The sequence below is a fragment of the Accipiter gentilis genome, chromosome 29 (assembly GCF_929443795.1).
Source record: "Accipiter gentilis chromosome 29, bAccGen1.1, whole genome shotgun sequence".
Taxonomy (NCBI): Eukaryota; Metazoa; Chordata; class Aves; order Accipitriformes; family Accipitridae; genus Astur; species Astur gentilis.
Genome location: NC_064908.1, coordinates 12229806 through 12244165, shown reverse-complemented (window position 1 = coordinate 12244165; position 14360 = coordinate 12229806). Strand labels below are relative to the sequence as shown.

The 14360-nt window shown below is 48.5% G+C and overlaps 1 protein-coding gene across 1 annotated transcript in view; it reads right to left on the bottom strand.

Annotated features, from left to right (window-relative positions):
* Window positions 1-1236: 1236 nt before the first annotated feature.
* Window positions 1237-14360, bottom strand: part of PAPPA (pappalysin 1) — a 180803-nt gene continuing 167679 nt past the window's right edge. Inside the window, exon 22 of the mRNA XM_049832511.1 lies at window positions 1237-4960. Within this exon, the coding sequence (XP_049688468.1) occupies window positions 4853-4960 (108 nt within the window). The 3' untranslated portion in view covers window positions 1237-4852. The remainder of the gene's footprint in view (window positions 4961-14360) is intronic.

Genomic DNA, 14360 nt, shown 5'->3' with positions numbered 1-14360 from the left:
CACCAAACCCCTATTGCCCAAATTGACTGTAGCTCCAAGGAAATACACCTTGGGCCACCTGGACCTTCTCCTGCTGATGTTTTGGTCACGCTCCCACTGAACTCGGTGGTCAAGGTCCTCCAGTGGAAAGGGGACTTTCCCCAGGGCTCCAGTGTGCCCAACACATGAGGTCAGCTGGAGACAGGCGTGCTTCCACATCCCCGGCAGGGAGATGGTTTTCCCCAGAGGGTTGGATGATGTGGAAGAAACACAAAGCAAATCAGCTCAGTTGCAACTGCTGAAACCAAAATGGGCCCCACAACCATGACGCTTTCAAGAGCGTATCTAAGCTGGGCATACAGTCCTCTCCCAGTGATACGAACATGCCCATCACCTCTTACTGGGGCATCCAGGGATTGGGCAGGGAGGGCAAGATGCTGCCAAAAGGCTGGGAACTTCCACGGCATCCAAAAAAGTTCAAAGGCCAAATCGCCAGCTCTGCAACCCCTTTGAGCATCCCAGCCTCGGCTGACTTAACCCCATCCCTTCCTGTCTTGTAGCTTGGCCTCAAATGGAAATGACGGGCTGGAGTGCGGGAAGGGGACGGTCGGCACCCCACTTCCCGCTCATGGGAATCACCTGTCTGCTCACGTAGCAGCTTTCTCCTTCCCCCCCCTCACCCCCAGTCTCTCGCAGCTCTTCGGGATTCAGACTGTGCAGTGCTTCTGAGTGCAGTAATTAGAGCACAGTGAAATACTGGTTAAATGTGTATGTACAGTTGGATAATGTAAAAATAAGCACAAATACACACTTAAAAAAATAATCTGGAAAAAAAACCAAAAAACTCCGCCCCCCTCCCTCCAGAAACAACGATATACCAGGGGAAAAAATACCTTAGCCTTAGTTCCTGGACTTATCACAAAGCACAAGGAAAACAAAACCAGACAATGTTATAAAACCTCACGGTACTTCTAGGGAAATCTACACTTAAGTATCTAGCTCTCTACTCAGCTGGCAGAATCAGTGTTTTCCTTTCAAACACACAAAAATAGGCTTTGCTCTTCTTGGATTTGGATTATGTGGGTTTTCTTTTATCCTTTTTCTTTTTTGTGGCTTTTTTTCTTTTCTTCCTCTCTGTAAAGCCTCACTTGTTATTTTTTCCCCCACCTGAATCAGTTGCAGCAAGAAACTTTTGTTGGCTATTGGGTTTTCTTTTTTTATCTCTTTTTTTTTTTTCCCTTTTTTTTTTTTTTTTTTTTTCTTAACACAGGTAAAACCTAGAACAAACCGACAGTTACAACCAAGTGAAACCGAAACCGGAAGGGAGGTAGCTGGAACCCGACTCCAAGAGTCCTCTGGTGCCATCCTCCTTTATCAGCCTGGGGGGGGGACAGCGGAAGATGCAAGAAAAGCAAGAGGACACCAGCTCAGCCCATCTGCAAGAGGGTGGGGAGGGAGAGGGGTAGCAGCTGATAGGAGTTTCCCAGCCCACCATGCACCATTCACTGCTTTCTGCTCCAGCTTTCCCTCCTGCTGGCCATGGACACCACCCATAGCCAGGAGGCTGGCTGGTGGCCCCAGGTAGGGTGCAGCCTTGGCTACTGTCATCTGTGACAGAGAAGATCTTGGCACTAATGTGACCTGGACTTTATGAGCAGTTAAATTTCATCAGCATGAGCACCCTCTCTTGTTCCCCCAAACTTCTTGTTTGATGTTGTCCTACACCACTGGCTCGGTGGGTGGGGGTGGTGGGTAATGTCCCTCTCAACTCCCACCCAATGGCCATGACAGTCATGGAGGGTCTTTCCTGGGGACTCCACTGGGTATTCAAGGCCATCCAGCTGACCTTGCCCCAGGGTGGAAGCACAGGGGATGAGACATCAACAAGTATCCATGCCTCACGGCTCCCTTCACGTCCCCCTGGGTGCATGGTACAGCACCTGAAATGCAGAGGGCAAAGCTTTGGCCAAATGCAATCTTTTCCCAATGGAAAAAAAAAAAAAAATGCTGTTGGGTTTAACATGACACAGGGCAGAACTTCTTCTGCTCCCAGTTCTGTCAGCCCCGTTGGAGGAGATGGACAGTGCCAACATGGCAGTTAGAAAAAAAAATCAAATAGCAGCATGGAAAGCCTGCCCACGGGAAAGGGAGTTGGGTCATCCCTGGACTGCAGGAGTGAAGCTGAGGTGTGAGGCTGTGCTGGCAACAGGCCACCATCTCCCTTGAGCTGAGAAGGACTCCAACTCAGCGAGCAGAGGCTGGCCCTGGCTGGGCAGAGGAGCTCAGCAGGCCCTGAGCTCCTGGGAGCCCACAGCAGCAAGTGGCAATAATGCTTATACAGACCTGTCTTTCCCGGGCAATGTCCTAGGTGAGAAAAGCAGATGGAAGATCTCCTCCGTGCTGAGCTGTATAACTGAGAAGTGGATTTTGCAAACTGAGCTGCCATCAGGATGCACAGAGGATGTGAACTGAGGCTTCTCGCTGAGGTGAAACCCAGGTGGGATGGAGGGGGGAGATCATGCCAGGATGCCACAGGCATTGAGGACATGATACAGTGGCAGTCCGAAAGGCTTTTGAGGTTGTGAGGTCCTCTGATGGGCTGGATGGCACATGAACACACTGCCAACACAAAACAGGAGGACAAAGGGACCAGAAGGAAGCAACCTTTTCAGAGTTATTTCCTTCCATTGTTAATTAGATGGCAAGAGGCAAAAGTGGAACTTTTGCCCAGGCCAGTTTTTGCCACTGCTCTCTACACTGGAGGACATTCAGCCTAAGTCCACAGAAGGAGCCCTGATCCCACTGCGCCTCTCTTTCCTGTACACCCCTGCACGGTGGGGGCAGAGCCATCCACACAGCTCCCATGGCCAGGTCTCCTCTGGGAATAACTGGGAGCTTCACAACAGAGAGCTCCTCACCTTCTTATGACAATCACCTCTCCAGGCCTCTACATTTTAGTTCTTGAGATTCACCTCTGCTTTATTCCGATAGAAACAACCCCAACAGTGGGTGACAAGAGCCTGGCTCCTTGCACCTACAACTCTGTCAGTTTTCCATTTCTAGTTCTCCTACCCATTTTTACATTCATCTCCATGACCCTTCACCTTACCCTTCTGCCTTGCTAGAGTGCCTAAATGTTCAATCAAGCAGGAGTAGGAAAAAGTCTTTCCAACCTGTCTTTACCCAGTAGATTGTGCAAGTCAGGAGAGTCCCAAGGAACAGACAGACTTAACACTTGGAAGGATGTTCTTTTGGATGTGTGTTCTTCCTAGGGGAGCCTGAAGCAGCAGGAGACAAGCCCAAGCCACACTGGAAAGACCTCTGGGATTTCTGTGGGATGGTTGTAGCAGCAGCAGCAGCACTAGATGCTGGGCATCTAGTGGGCATCTCAGCGACTCCACATGATGAACCCTATGATGAAGTGAGTCCCCAAGGGTCTGGCACAACATGTTCCCCCCTGGGCTGAAACACAAGGATGGAGCTATGTGACAGGGAAGCATGAAGTCTGCTGCAGCTAATGCCCTTCTTTCTGGAAGATTATAAGCAGCTAAGCTCCTGGTCTATCAAAAGCATCTGACCCACTGGCCTGACAGCTTAATACTGACAAATATGGCCAAAATTCTAATACTGTCTCCTGCAGTCCTTTCACCATATCATGTACCTCCTCCTCCTCCTCCTCTTCCCTCTCCTCAGAAAACATGAGCATGAAACGGTTGTTAGATATAAACTACCATAAGAGGGGGGTGGAGGAGGTCTAGAGAACCACTTGGCTGGGTGGAGACCAGAAAGCAGATTCCTTTGGCTGGCTGGTGTCCTGTTTTCTTGCCCCAATGCTGAGGAAGAGACCAGAGGGTTTGAAAGGCAGGTTATAGGTAAGCTTTAAGGCAGACTGTTTGGTTGCATGGGGTTGTTTTTCACCCTGTCCTGACACAGTAAGGAAACTAGTTGTATGGGACATAGCAGCAGGAGTAGCAGCAGCAGACATGCTCAAATGACAAGTGCGGGCGCAAGTTACCCTCTCTGCTCCTCAGAAGCAATCATCCACATTCCTTGATGCCAGTCCTTAGACTCCCCACTCCCGAAATACACCATGGGACCACCTGCCCATCTCCACACAGAAATGTCCCAGCAGCCCTGCAGCTTGCAGGCAGGCTACAAGGGGACTTTTTGTTGGCTTTTTGAGGGCAGGGGGAGAAGGAGGAGCTGTACAGAAAGGCCACTGCAGTCTGCTGAGCTCCCTGGCTGGAAGTAGCGTTCCTGTGAGGAGCAGATGCATCCCACATCTCGAGCTGGCTGGGCGTCTGGCAAGTCACTTGCCAAGAGGCACAGCCCTGTGGAGATCCCACTCCAACCTCAGTGCCCCGAGCATGCGATACCTTGGCATTCAGCATCAGAAAAGGCTCAGCTTGGAGTCCTCCAAGAGCACAGCCTCTTCCATGAATGGTCTGAATTGTGAGTTTGGAGAGGGGAAAGTTTTTGTGTTGATCATAATCTTTCACTCTTTCTCTCTTTCTCTACTTATTTCTATAAATATGTGTACATAAATAGCTTGTTTCTCGCCTTGAATCTAGATATGAACTGTTCAAATTAGGTGGGCTTAACATGCTGTTTTGATACATGAAAGTCTTCTCGACTTGACTCTTGGTTGTTTGTTTCTCGTCATCGCTATTTAAGATATAGTTAATACATAAACCCCTACTTTGAGTTCTCCTTGGACAAAAATTAAAGGCAGACTGGTTGAATTCTAAGGGTCCCTGGTGCAGAAATGCCATCCAGTTGAGCAGCTAAATGTTAAAAACGATACCAAAAGGGATGTGGTGTCTCTTCTAGCCTGCCTTGAGCAGTGTGGTCCTCCATTCCACGTCGCTTGGCATTACCCAAGACTGAAGCCACGGAGGTCTTTCTGATTGTGCTCTTGGGCATTAGGGTCCCGGCAAGCACACTCTCCTTGTAGGTCACAGGACATAGGGAAGGGAGTAACCTGGGGAAGGAAACCAAAGACACAAAGACATGAAGGAGGGAACACACCTACAGCACCCTGGAGAACAAATGAGACCTCTGCAGTGATATCTTCAAAGATCAGCTGCAGTCTTCAGCTATGTTGTTTTTTTACAGTGATTTATTTTAGTGCTGAGCTGGTGGTGCACTGAGGCCTCAGGTGAGCTACCTGTCCATAAGAAAGGCTGTGAAAAGTGTAAAGGAGAACTTGTTCAACTCATGCAGTTACTGGTCAGCAGATATACCCTTAACAGCTCACATCAATCACATGAACATAGCTGGATGGGGAGACATGTACTTCTTGGGCAACTCTGGGGCTTTTTGGGGTATTTATCACAATGCTTGGATCACATTACACAGCCAGCCTCTTCTGAAAAGCTATCCTTATCCCAAAGGCTACAAACACTAAATGACAGCAATGTTACAAACCCCTCATCTCACAGGACCAACTCAAATGCTCACCAAACGCTACTGGGTCCAGCAGGTCCCAACTCCAGCCTCCCCGTAGCACTCCTACCTACCTCCAGCTTGGGGGTTTTGGTGAACCCTGCTCCTGGGCCATAATCTCCCCTCTGTAGGGTATCATTTTGCAGTAGGGCCCTATGACTTGGGTGCTGCTGCTGTGCCTAAGTCCATTTGCGCATTTAACTATGAATGTTCTTGGTTTCAATTCCTCAGGAACTGAACCAAACACTACCTAGCAGACCAGCGAAGCTGCAGGCTAGCAGAGACTTCTCTAAATACCAGCTGCGTTTCAGGTGAAGAGATGTGGCTAACGGGCACTGAGGAACAGCAAAGGAATGCAAGTGAGAGACTGCTATGTGCATGATCTGTCATCTGCCCATGATCTCTTTGGAGAAGCGTGGGAAGGAGCTGAAACAATAGCCTGCAGTGCCTGGCGAGCGGAAGTTGATTTTGGCCTATTGCATCATAGTATTTACATAAAGAAAAAGGGGTGGCAGTGGAACAGTGTCTCGCCTGCCCTGAAGTGAATTCCCAAGAATTTCTCCCATCTGCACAGACTGAGCAAATGACCTCATTCCCCTCCTTTACACTCCTTCCAAGACAGTGCCACAACCTGTTCAAACGTTCCCGGCAAGGGCTGCATGCGTGCACTGCGTCTGCTTCCCTTGGCTTTGCTGCCACATGTTTGCTCTCTCTTTCATAAACACTTTTCTCCAGGCTACGAAGCCTGGGTCTGCCTGTTCCCTATGTATCATCAACAGCGCATCTAGGAATGTGGACTAAGCACTATGCATGAACACATAGCTGTCATTTCCACCTAGACCTTCCATACGTGTCCCTGCTTGTCCATCTCTAGCGTGCCTTTCTCCTGACGCACACAAGAATGGGATAGAGGGGTGTGGATCTTTATTTCACAACTGGGAAGCCTAAGGCAGGGACATGCTGACAGAGACATTAAATAGCCAACGCTCATCACCAAATCAGGGTTTAGAGAGCCTCCTCCCCTTGTTTTTGATTTCATTCCCAGAAGACCTGACCCTCCAGGTAGAAGAGGGTGATGACTCTTCATCAAGCCATGGCCTTGGTGACTTATGAGCTAAATAACCAACCAGTGAATAATCTGAATCTACAATTGTGCAAATGCGGGGGTTGCAAAAAGAAGAGATAGTCCAAAAAGTTAAAAGCAAATGAATTCAAATAATTGGAAACTAAAGACGTTCATAAACTGCAGAAAACAATAAGAGCTTAGGGGTCACTTAATCCAACAGAAGCCAGCCAGAGCAGGACTGTCTCATATCACAGTGTTATGAATATTCTTAGATAGGAAAACAGAGAAGTCTGCAAACAATGGGGTTTGGGGAGGAGGCTGAGGAGGGATTGTTTAGTGACTGAATTAAAATACTGGAAAGGAAAAAAGAAAAGATACATAAAAAAAAAATTGACTGTTTTTGTTCAATGTAGAGGGAAACATTTTGGTTTAGATTATCTGCTACAGTTCAGGTTTGACATTTCCCTCCAAGACATACAAATAAAAAAGACTATTCCAGAGCAAAAGTTATGTCTTGAAATTAAAACTTATCTCACTTAGAAAATGCTCAAACAAAACATATAAGTATGCCTGGAGTTTTCCCCTGTTTTTATTTTTTTATCCTGAATCATTCAGTTCAGTCTGGATTTGGCAACGATTTTGACTTAAAAAATCCTCCCTGTTGTACAACGAAGCTACTGGTTGGAGGCGAGACCTGGGAACTTGATTCCTTCATTTGTCTTGATCAAGCTTTTCCCTCTCCCTGGCCTGGATTCATTGCATTTGTCTGTAACAGTCTAACAAAGGCAATTAAGTGGCCCCTGCATTCAAAGGTCCCTCGTCTTCCCTTGTACTTTCTTACAGGTCACTGTAAGCGTGTGCTCAGCACTGGAGCAACCTGAACAAAAAGTGCATGTAAGAGACTAGGTTACTACTACATTGCAGCCAATTTCTGGTGAGACAGAGCCACTAGAGAAGAAATGTCTTGCCGTGTGTTGTCCTCTAGAAACCCTCTGGTCTCCTAACAGTGGTCATGGACAGAAGAGCAGAAGCTTTCTCTCTGGGGCAGAGCTGTGGCCCCAAGAGCAGACAGTTTCATGGCTCAGCAGCAGTTCACAGCAGTGGGTAGCCTGAGTGTAAGAGGGTTTCTTCCTGATCAGATTAGCATCATTCACTTTAGGTCCCTTACAGAGTTTTTTTGTGCAATTTGATTTTTACAATGCTATTGTCCAGATAGATGAATTGTTTTGTCTTATGGCAGTGAGCTCCAGAGATCAGTTTTCTATTATGTGAAAAGGCAGAGATTTCTATGGGTACTGAGCACATCCACAGTCATATTAGACAAGACAAAATTCTCCAAACACTTCTCAGTAATTCATGGTTTCCACTTCAAACAACAGCTACAAAAAATACACGTTTGACTTCCCCAAGGACCTGATTTCCACTGGTATTTAGGGAATATTACCCCCCCCACAGCATCTACTAGGATTGTCACAAGTACCCAACTCAGAGAAACTGTAAAAACCCTTAGAAGAAGGACTGCCTATTGCCTTGGGCTCATAGAGTGATAGCCCTCTGGAGTACAGAGCCATGAATAAAGCTGCTGGATGTGCTAGAAATAATAAATGCTGAACCTTTTTCTGAATGATAGCCCATTTAGGTGTGGAGCCCAGATATACATACTCCAAGATTAACTGCTTCTTTTCTTTTTAAATAGGTCTGTGAAAGCCCAACTCATTAACAGAATATATGACCTGTACTGAAATTTCCAGATATACCCATTGTAAACCCAGTATTAAAGAATCGGCTCTTCTTCCTTCCACCCACCAAGTCCTGCATTTCACCTATGTCTATCTCCCCTTATAGAAAACCTGGCTAATATCTAGGAGGGCAGGGAGAAAAAGCTAAAAACTAAGCTTAGGGCCTGGCCTGGTCATTTGATGAAGTAGTGCAGGATATTGTCTCCTCGGGCTAATTAAAATAGGTTGGAAAAGGCACAACTAAAGAACACAGCTCTGCACATCTACGCGCACCCCCTACAAACACACACCTCCTGGAGATGATCCAGAACAGAGCCACGACACGGTCTGACAGCACTCAGGGGAATGGGGGTCACACCTCAACCACACTGGACCACAGACCTATCTATCTTCAAGAATAAACAGACACTATCTAAATCACATCCGTAACCTCAGGAGCGTGCACGCCATGACATGTCCTGCTCTGAACCTAAAGGAGCAATTGCAGCAGGTGTAGGCTTATGGGCTAGGCAGGAGCTTAGCACAGACATCTGGGGTGATGAGACACCTCCACCTCGACCAACTCACCACCCATGCTGCGCAGCATATGAACCCATATTTCCATTCTCCACAAAGGTATGGGAGCCCTAAACATCCTCTCCCACACTAGGCGATAAGACCTTGGATAAAACCCAGGGTCCCTCTTGGAAACAAGGCCACACTTGTCCTTGATGCCATGCTCCTGACTATGGGAACAAACACAACGATACAACAGACCAGTGCAGAACTAGGATCCAGGTCATGAAATGAGTGAGAGGCCATAAATCCTCGCTACATGGCACCTATGTGAAGAGGCTGGTGACATCCCAAGACAGGTCCCTGCTGAGAAAGGCCAGTCTATAAGGAACTGGTGGGAACGTTGACAGGAGAAATCCCAGACAGGTACAGGGAGGGATGGGAAACAGTTCTGCAAAGGGTTGGAGCTCATCCCTCACACAAGGCTCGTATCAGGTTGACCTGGCTGTACCTCCCATCCAGTGCGCTTGGGGCTGGTTCACAGCAGCACCAGGGCAGGCAGAATTGGGCCTGGGGAAGGGGCCAGGCTGGAGGCGGGGAGGGCGGAAGCAGGGGAGGAGGGCTGCAAAGTGTTGGGAAACAGCCTGTTGTTAGATTTCAGCCCTGAAGTGTTTGCGAAATCTCCCAGACAAGCCTAGCTGGAAATATGAAGGCCCTGCTGCAGACAGAGCCTCTGTGGGCGAGCGTGGCATGTCGAGATAAGCGTGGCAGGCCGTGCTGAGTGTTGCAGCCCCTTGCCTCCCGAGACCCCCGCAGCTCAAACGCTGGGGAGTATTTTGTTCCCTGACAAGGTCCTTGTGGGACAAAAATGCATCTTGTAAGGATCTTCTCAGTGGGTTTCGGCGTTTAGGTCACCAGGGCTGTTTTGAGATAACGGAACAAGAGCGAGCCCCCTTTTAACTCCGCGGGCTGGTATGCAGGTTCACACCTAGGGCATTGCTCCAGAGGGCCTGGGAAAAGTGAAGATGAAGATCGCAGGAAACCTCCTCTCCACGCAGCACATACAGTTTTAAAGGCTTGAATTTTTGTTGACTGCCCCACCATAAACCTGGCTTTCTCCCACTGAAGCCAGCAAACATGGTGTAACAAGACGTAGCTCAGCTGAACCCAACAGATGCTCCTCTCTCTCTGTCAGATATAAATCGGGAGCAGCCTCACCAGAACCAGTGGAAGCAGGATGGCCCAAAGCCAGCAGGGATCCCTGGGAAAGCCCTGCCCGCACGGATCCCCGCATCCCCGCCTGCCCGCTCAGCAGAGCAAGGGAGCCCGTTTGCCAAACCACACGGAGCTCAGTTGCTCAGCAATCAGCTGCGCTTCCTACCCTCGTGCTACTGATTGTGCAAACATGAATGTAATTAGTCTAAATAATCACCAAAGATTTAATAGGAGCCAGACCACCCAGAGGCCAAATAGCTGGCGGTGGAGCAGGGAAGGTTTGTTCGTTGGTTTTTGTAACACTTGCTAATGAACTGAGGTCGGATAGCAAAGCAAACACCCTCCACGAGCACATCCCCTGGGAACGCTGTATGTTGTGGGAAGCCCCATGTCCCTTGAAGCCAAGAACGTTCTCTCAGGATAGGCAACATGTGCTACTACCATCACTGCTTTTAATTTATCACCGCCTGGAAAACCTCCCTGAACGATTATGAAACCAAGTTCTGATCCCCAAAATAAGCTTCCATCCCAACCAACCATGACTGAAAGCACTCCTCACATGGCGAACAGCTAGCCACTGAAGCTGCGACCAACAGTTCACGGGTAAGTGAGTTCACCCACCCGCCTGGGTGAACCAGCGTGCTGGGAGCACGCAGCAGCGCTCAGCCGCTTCCAGAGGCATGAAGCAACACTGCGTACCGTAGCCTTCCTTCCTCCGTGCTCACCCACCATTCATTGTATCTCGTCAACTAATTACAGAGCTGACAAACACACCCAGCTGGGGACACTGAAGTTGTTGGGAGCAGCATCATGGCAGGAACATCAGGTCTTCTGGATAAGCAGAACTTCCTCAGCTGGGGTGGTCACTTAGGCTGCTAATTGCACAAACTGCCTCAAAACCATGTTCTGCCAATGGAGCAAGACCTGAGATTCCCCGAGACACATCTGTGTTGCAGTTAGAGAGCTGGGAGAAGGGGCTTATTTCTCCAAAATACCAAGAAGTGGTTATTTCTGTTGTCCTAGGGGTAGGACTGCAGCAGACCCCCCTTTCTGGGGAGACAGGGACAGTCTTTGGAAATCCCTGCTGGAGCCAGCAGCAGCCCCTCAGTTCAAAGCTCCTTTCTTTAGGCCTTGAATTCTCGGCCATAAAGTCTCTGAAGAGGTTTTGATAACTTGCCTATCTTTTAGATAAGCAAAGCTTTGGATGAATCCCACACGGTCCTCTATCTACCGCAAGTCCTCATTTGTTTTCCGCCAAGGCACTTGCTGGTTTTCCTCTCCAAGGTGTTGGACAGAAATGTCAAGAGGCTGAAGGGGTGGGACAATTTTTCTATTTCTTTTCTAAGTGCTATGGGGCAAAGCAGTTGAGGGAAAACCCGAGTGATAACTGAGTGAGACAGGTTTTTCTCATGGGAGCTGTAGGTTTACCCCTTATGTGACGAAAAGTAGAGGCAGAGAGGAAAGACAGCTGAGAGTTCGCCCTTTCAAATGGTTTAAGTTGAGGGAATTTTAAAACAGCAAATTCTGTGTATTTAAATCTGCAGGGACCAGACTGCAGGATCTTCAACTAAGTAAATCTGCGATCCGAGTCTGGAACAAAGTACATAAGCAGAGCCTAGAGAGAGACATTTCTGATTTCTGCGAGGCCTTTCTAGACAGCCTTGTCCAGGGAAAACTTGTAAAAGGGAAGGGGGAGAGAAAAGAAGTGAAGGAGAACAGCGACCGGAGAGAAGATTTCCTGAAACAAATCAGAAAGCAATAGCCGTAGCCTCTCTCCCTGCAATGCCGCACACCCCAGGAGTTCCTTGCAGGCAGCCGCCAGCCCAGAGACAGCCAGTTATGCCCAGGTTATTTATTTTTCTCACTTTAGCGGTGTCACGTATTTAATGTTTTAAAAAATAGTATCTTCTTTTATCTGCGGCAGGATACAAAGCAAGAAGCAGCTTCCTAGAGCAGCCAGGCAGAAGGGAGCTGGCAACCTGTGCTGGGTCAGGAGGGTAGGAAGATTAAAAGGAGATGGGATTTTGCTTTGTCCTTCACGGAAGACTTTATCCCCTCCAGATACACAACAGAAGCTTTCTCTCCCTTGGAGGTTGGCCGGCAATGGCCTTCCTGTCTCTCAAAGCTGCTCCTGGGTCATGCACAGGGCAAGCTGTGAGCAGTGCAGCCCCGTCCTCTGCCCCAACTGCAAACCCTGCCGCCGGCCCCCCGCTCCCCACGCAGCCCACCTGCCCGGGGCTGCCCCCTCAGGCACCGCAGGACACGCGTCCCTGCTGCCTTGGGTGGCTCTCGTCCCTGCGCCAGCCCTGGCTTCTCGCCCGCTGCAGGGTGACGCTGATCAATTAGCGCACAACAAATAATTAAGCTGATGAATGTCTCTTTTTCCCGCTTGCTGACTGCAGTTGCCTCGAATTTATGCCCAGAATATGACTGAATTTATTCGTTGTCGTTTGTAGCATTCAGAAGAGATCTTTAATGATTTCTTTTAAGCTCTCTAGCCTGATTGCGAATAGTGCAGGGCAAAATACTCATTATTTCCTATCTAAGCAGCAGCGCTGATTAGTCGGCGGTTGGTCAGATAAGTCACACCACTCTGTTCCCCTCTCGCTGCAGAAATGCGCAAGGTCATTTGCTGCTAATGCTCAAATGCAAAGGGAAAACATGGCCTAAGTGAATGCTGCATGGAAATTGCTTGTGCGTTTTCAGGGCAACAAAACAGAGGCATGAAAAATCTTACATTAAGTAAGAGGGCTCAGAATTAAAGTGAATATGGGTTGAATAATTTTGCTTTCACACAGCCTGGTTCACAGCATTGTGTGCAGCTGAAAGTGCATTTGGGAGGGTAGTGGGATTGCAGTGAAACTTAAGTCTTGACAGTTTGTGGACATTAAAGATCTGAAGCCAGCTCTTACTTGACTGTTAACTCCTGAATCTTCACATGATGCAATGTTAATCTTCAGCCCTTTCCCAAAATAATGTGCAGAGTTGCTATGTTCTGTTAAATGTGAACCATGTGTCACCTCGGCAATGGCTGCAATGGTGAAAAGATGATAAATCTAAAGCTTGTAAAATGTCCTGTGACATTTGGGGAGAAAAACAGGTGTTGCATAAATGTTAGACATTTATGGGTAAACTTGCAGGGGCTTTAAAAGACTGACACATCTGCCACATAGTATGTAACCCTGAAAGAAAAGGAGCAAAGCAGTCTCTTTCATGTGTCTCGCTCTTTCTACAATCGTATGAAAATACATCCTCATCTGGTATTGGAATTAACAGAGCTGGACTCGCCCCTCCCTATGTCTCCTCCAGGTTTTTGGCTTTTACACCCAATGTGTATTTTAAAACTGTGCCTTTTTAAGTAAGTGGCAAACTGTGCTGGAAGGATTTGGTATGCGGAGTATTTTTATTCAGCTCCCTTTTCTCTCACCTTTCATTGTTTTTCCCTTTGGAATATCTCCTGTAACGCTCCACTCATAAACCTCTTCAAAGGGAGGGCTGTATTTGAACAGCCTTGCCTGAAATCTGGTCTCAGTCAAAGGCCTCAGACGGGAAAATAACTCGCAGAGCCGAGACCGGCGGCCCCACGGCTGCTGCCGCAGGTGTCGGCGGCCGCTTTGCAGGCAGAGAGGTGCTGCCTGCCACCTCTTCGGCTTTGACGCTGCAGCCCCGCCGGCTGGGTTATTATTCCCCTCTCTACCCTATAAATGTAATAAACTGGGACTTAGCATCTTGCTTTTGGCATGGAAGGTCCAAGGAGAAGGTGGTTTTCTCACTCCTCCTGAGCGCCTTGTTCAGCTCCTGGGATGTTGGTGGTGTTTTGGGAGAGAGGAGAAGATTTGGGAAACTGAATGCATGCCGAGGAAGTGATGGGCTCTGTGGTTCAGCCCTCAAACCATGTGATCTCTAGGATGGGTGTTTCTAACGTACAAAGTAGGGCAAGTCTAATTCTCCCAATCACAAAGACACAGCTCCCAGTGCAGTCAGTGGAAGCAGACTTATTTCCAAAAAGCTACAAAACCTCCCCATCCATAGGGAAAATGCACGAGACCCGTGACCAGCTGCCTGTCTCTGAACCACTTGCCCCTTGCATCATGCAGTTTTAGCACAGAAACCAGTAACCAACTGGGCTACAAAGTGCTTTCCCCCTCTTGGGTGGTCACTTCGCTTCTGGGTGGCAGCGAAGCAGCAGAAATTTTGAGTGTGACTCGCCTGGCTGGTAAGTGCTCACGACTCTGTGCAGATCCCACTCTGTCTCAGCTCCCTGCCCAGCAATAAATTCTGCTACCAAACCTTAATCCTACCCCTCTCCCCCTCAATTCGGCACTCACGTCCCTTGTGTTTCAGTCCCGTCCCCACCCCAGCAATACATTGTGCCCCTAGCGCCTGTCTTGATGGGGCCGGTTTGGGTCGGTCCCCTCCCA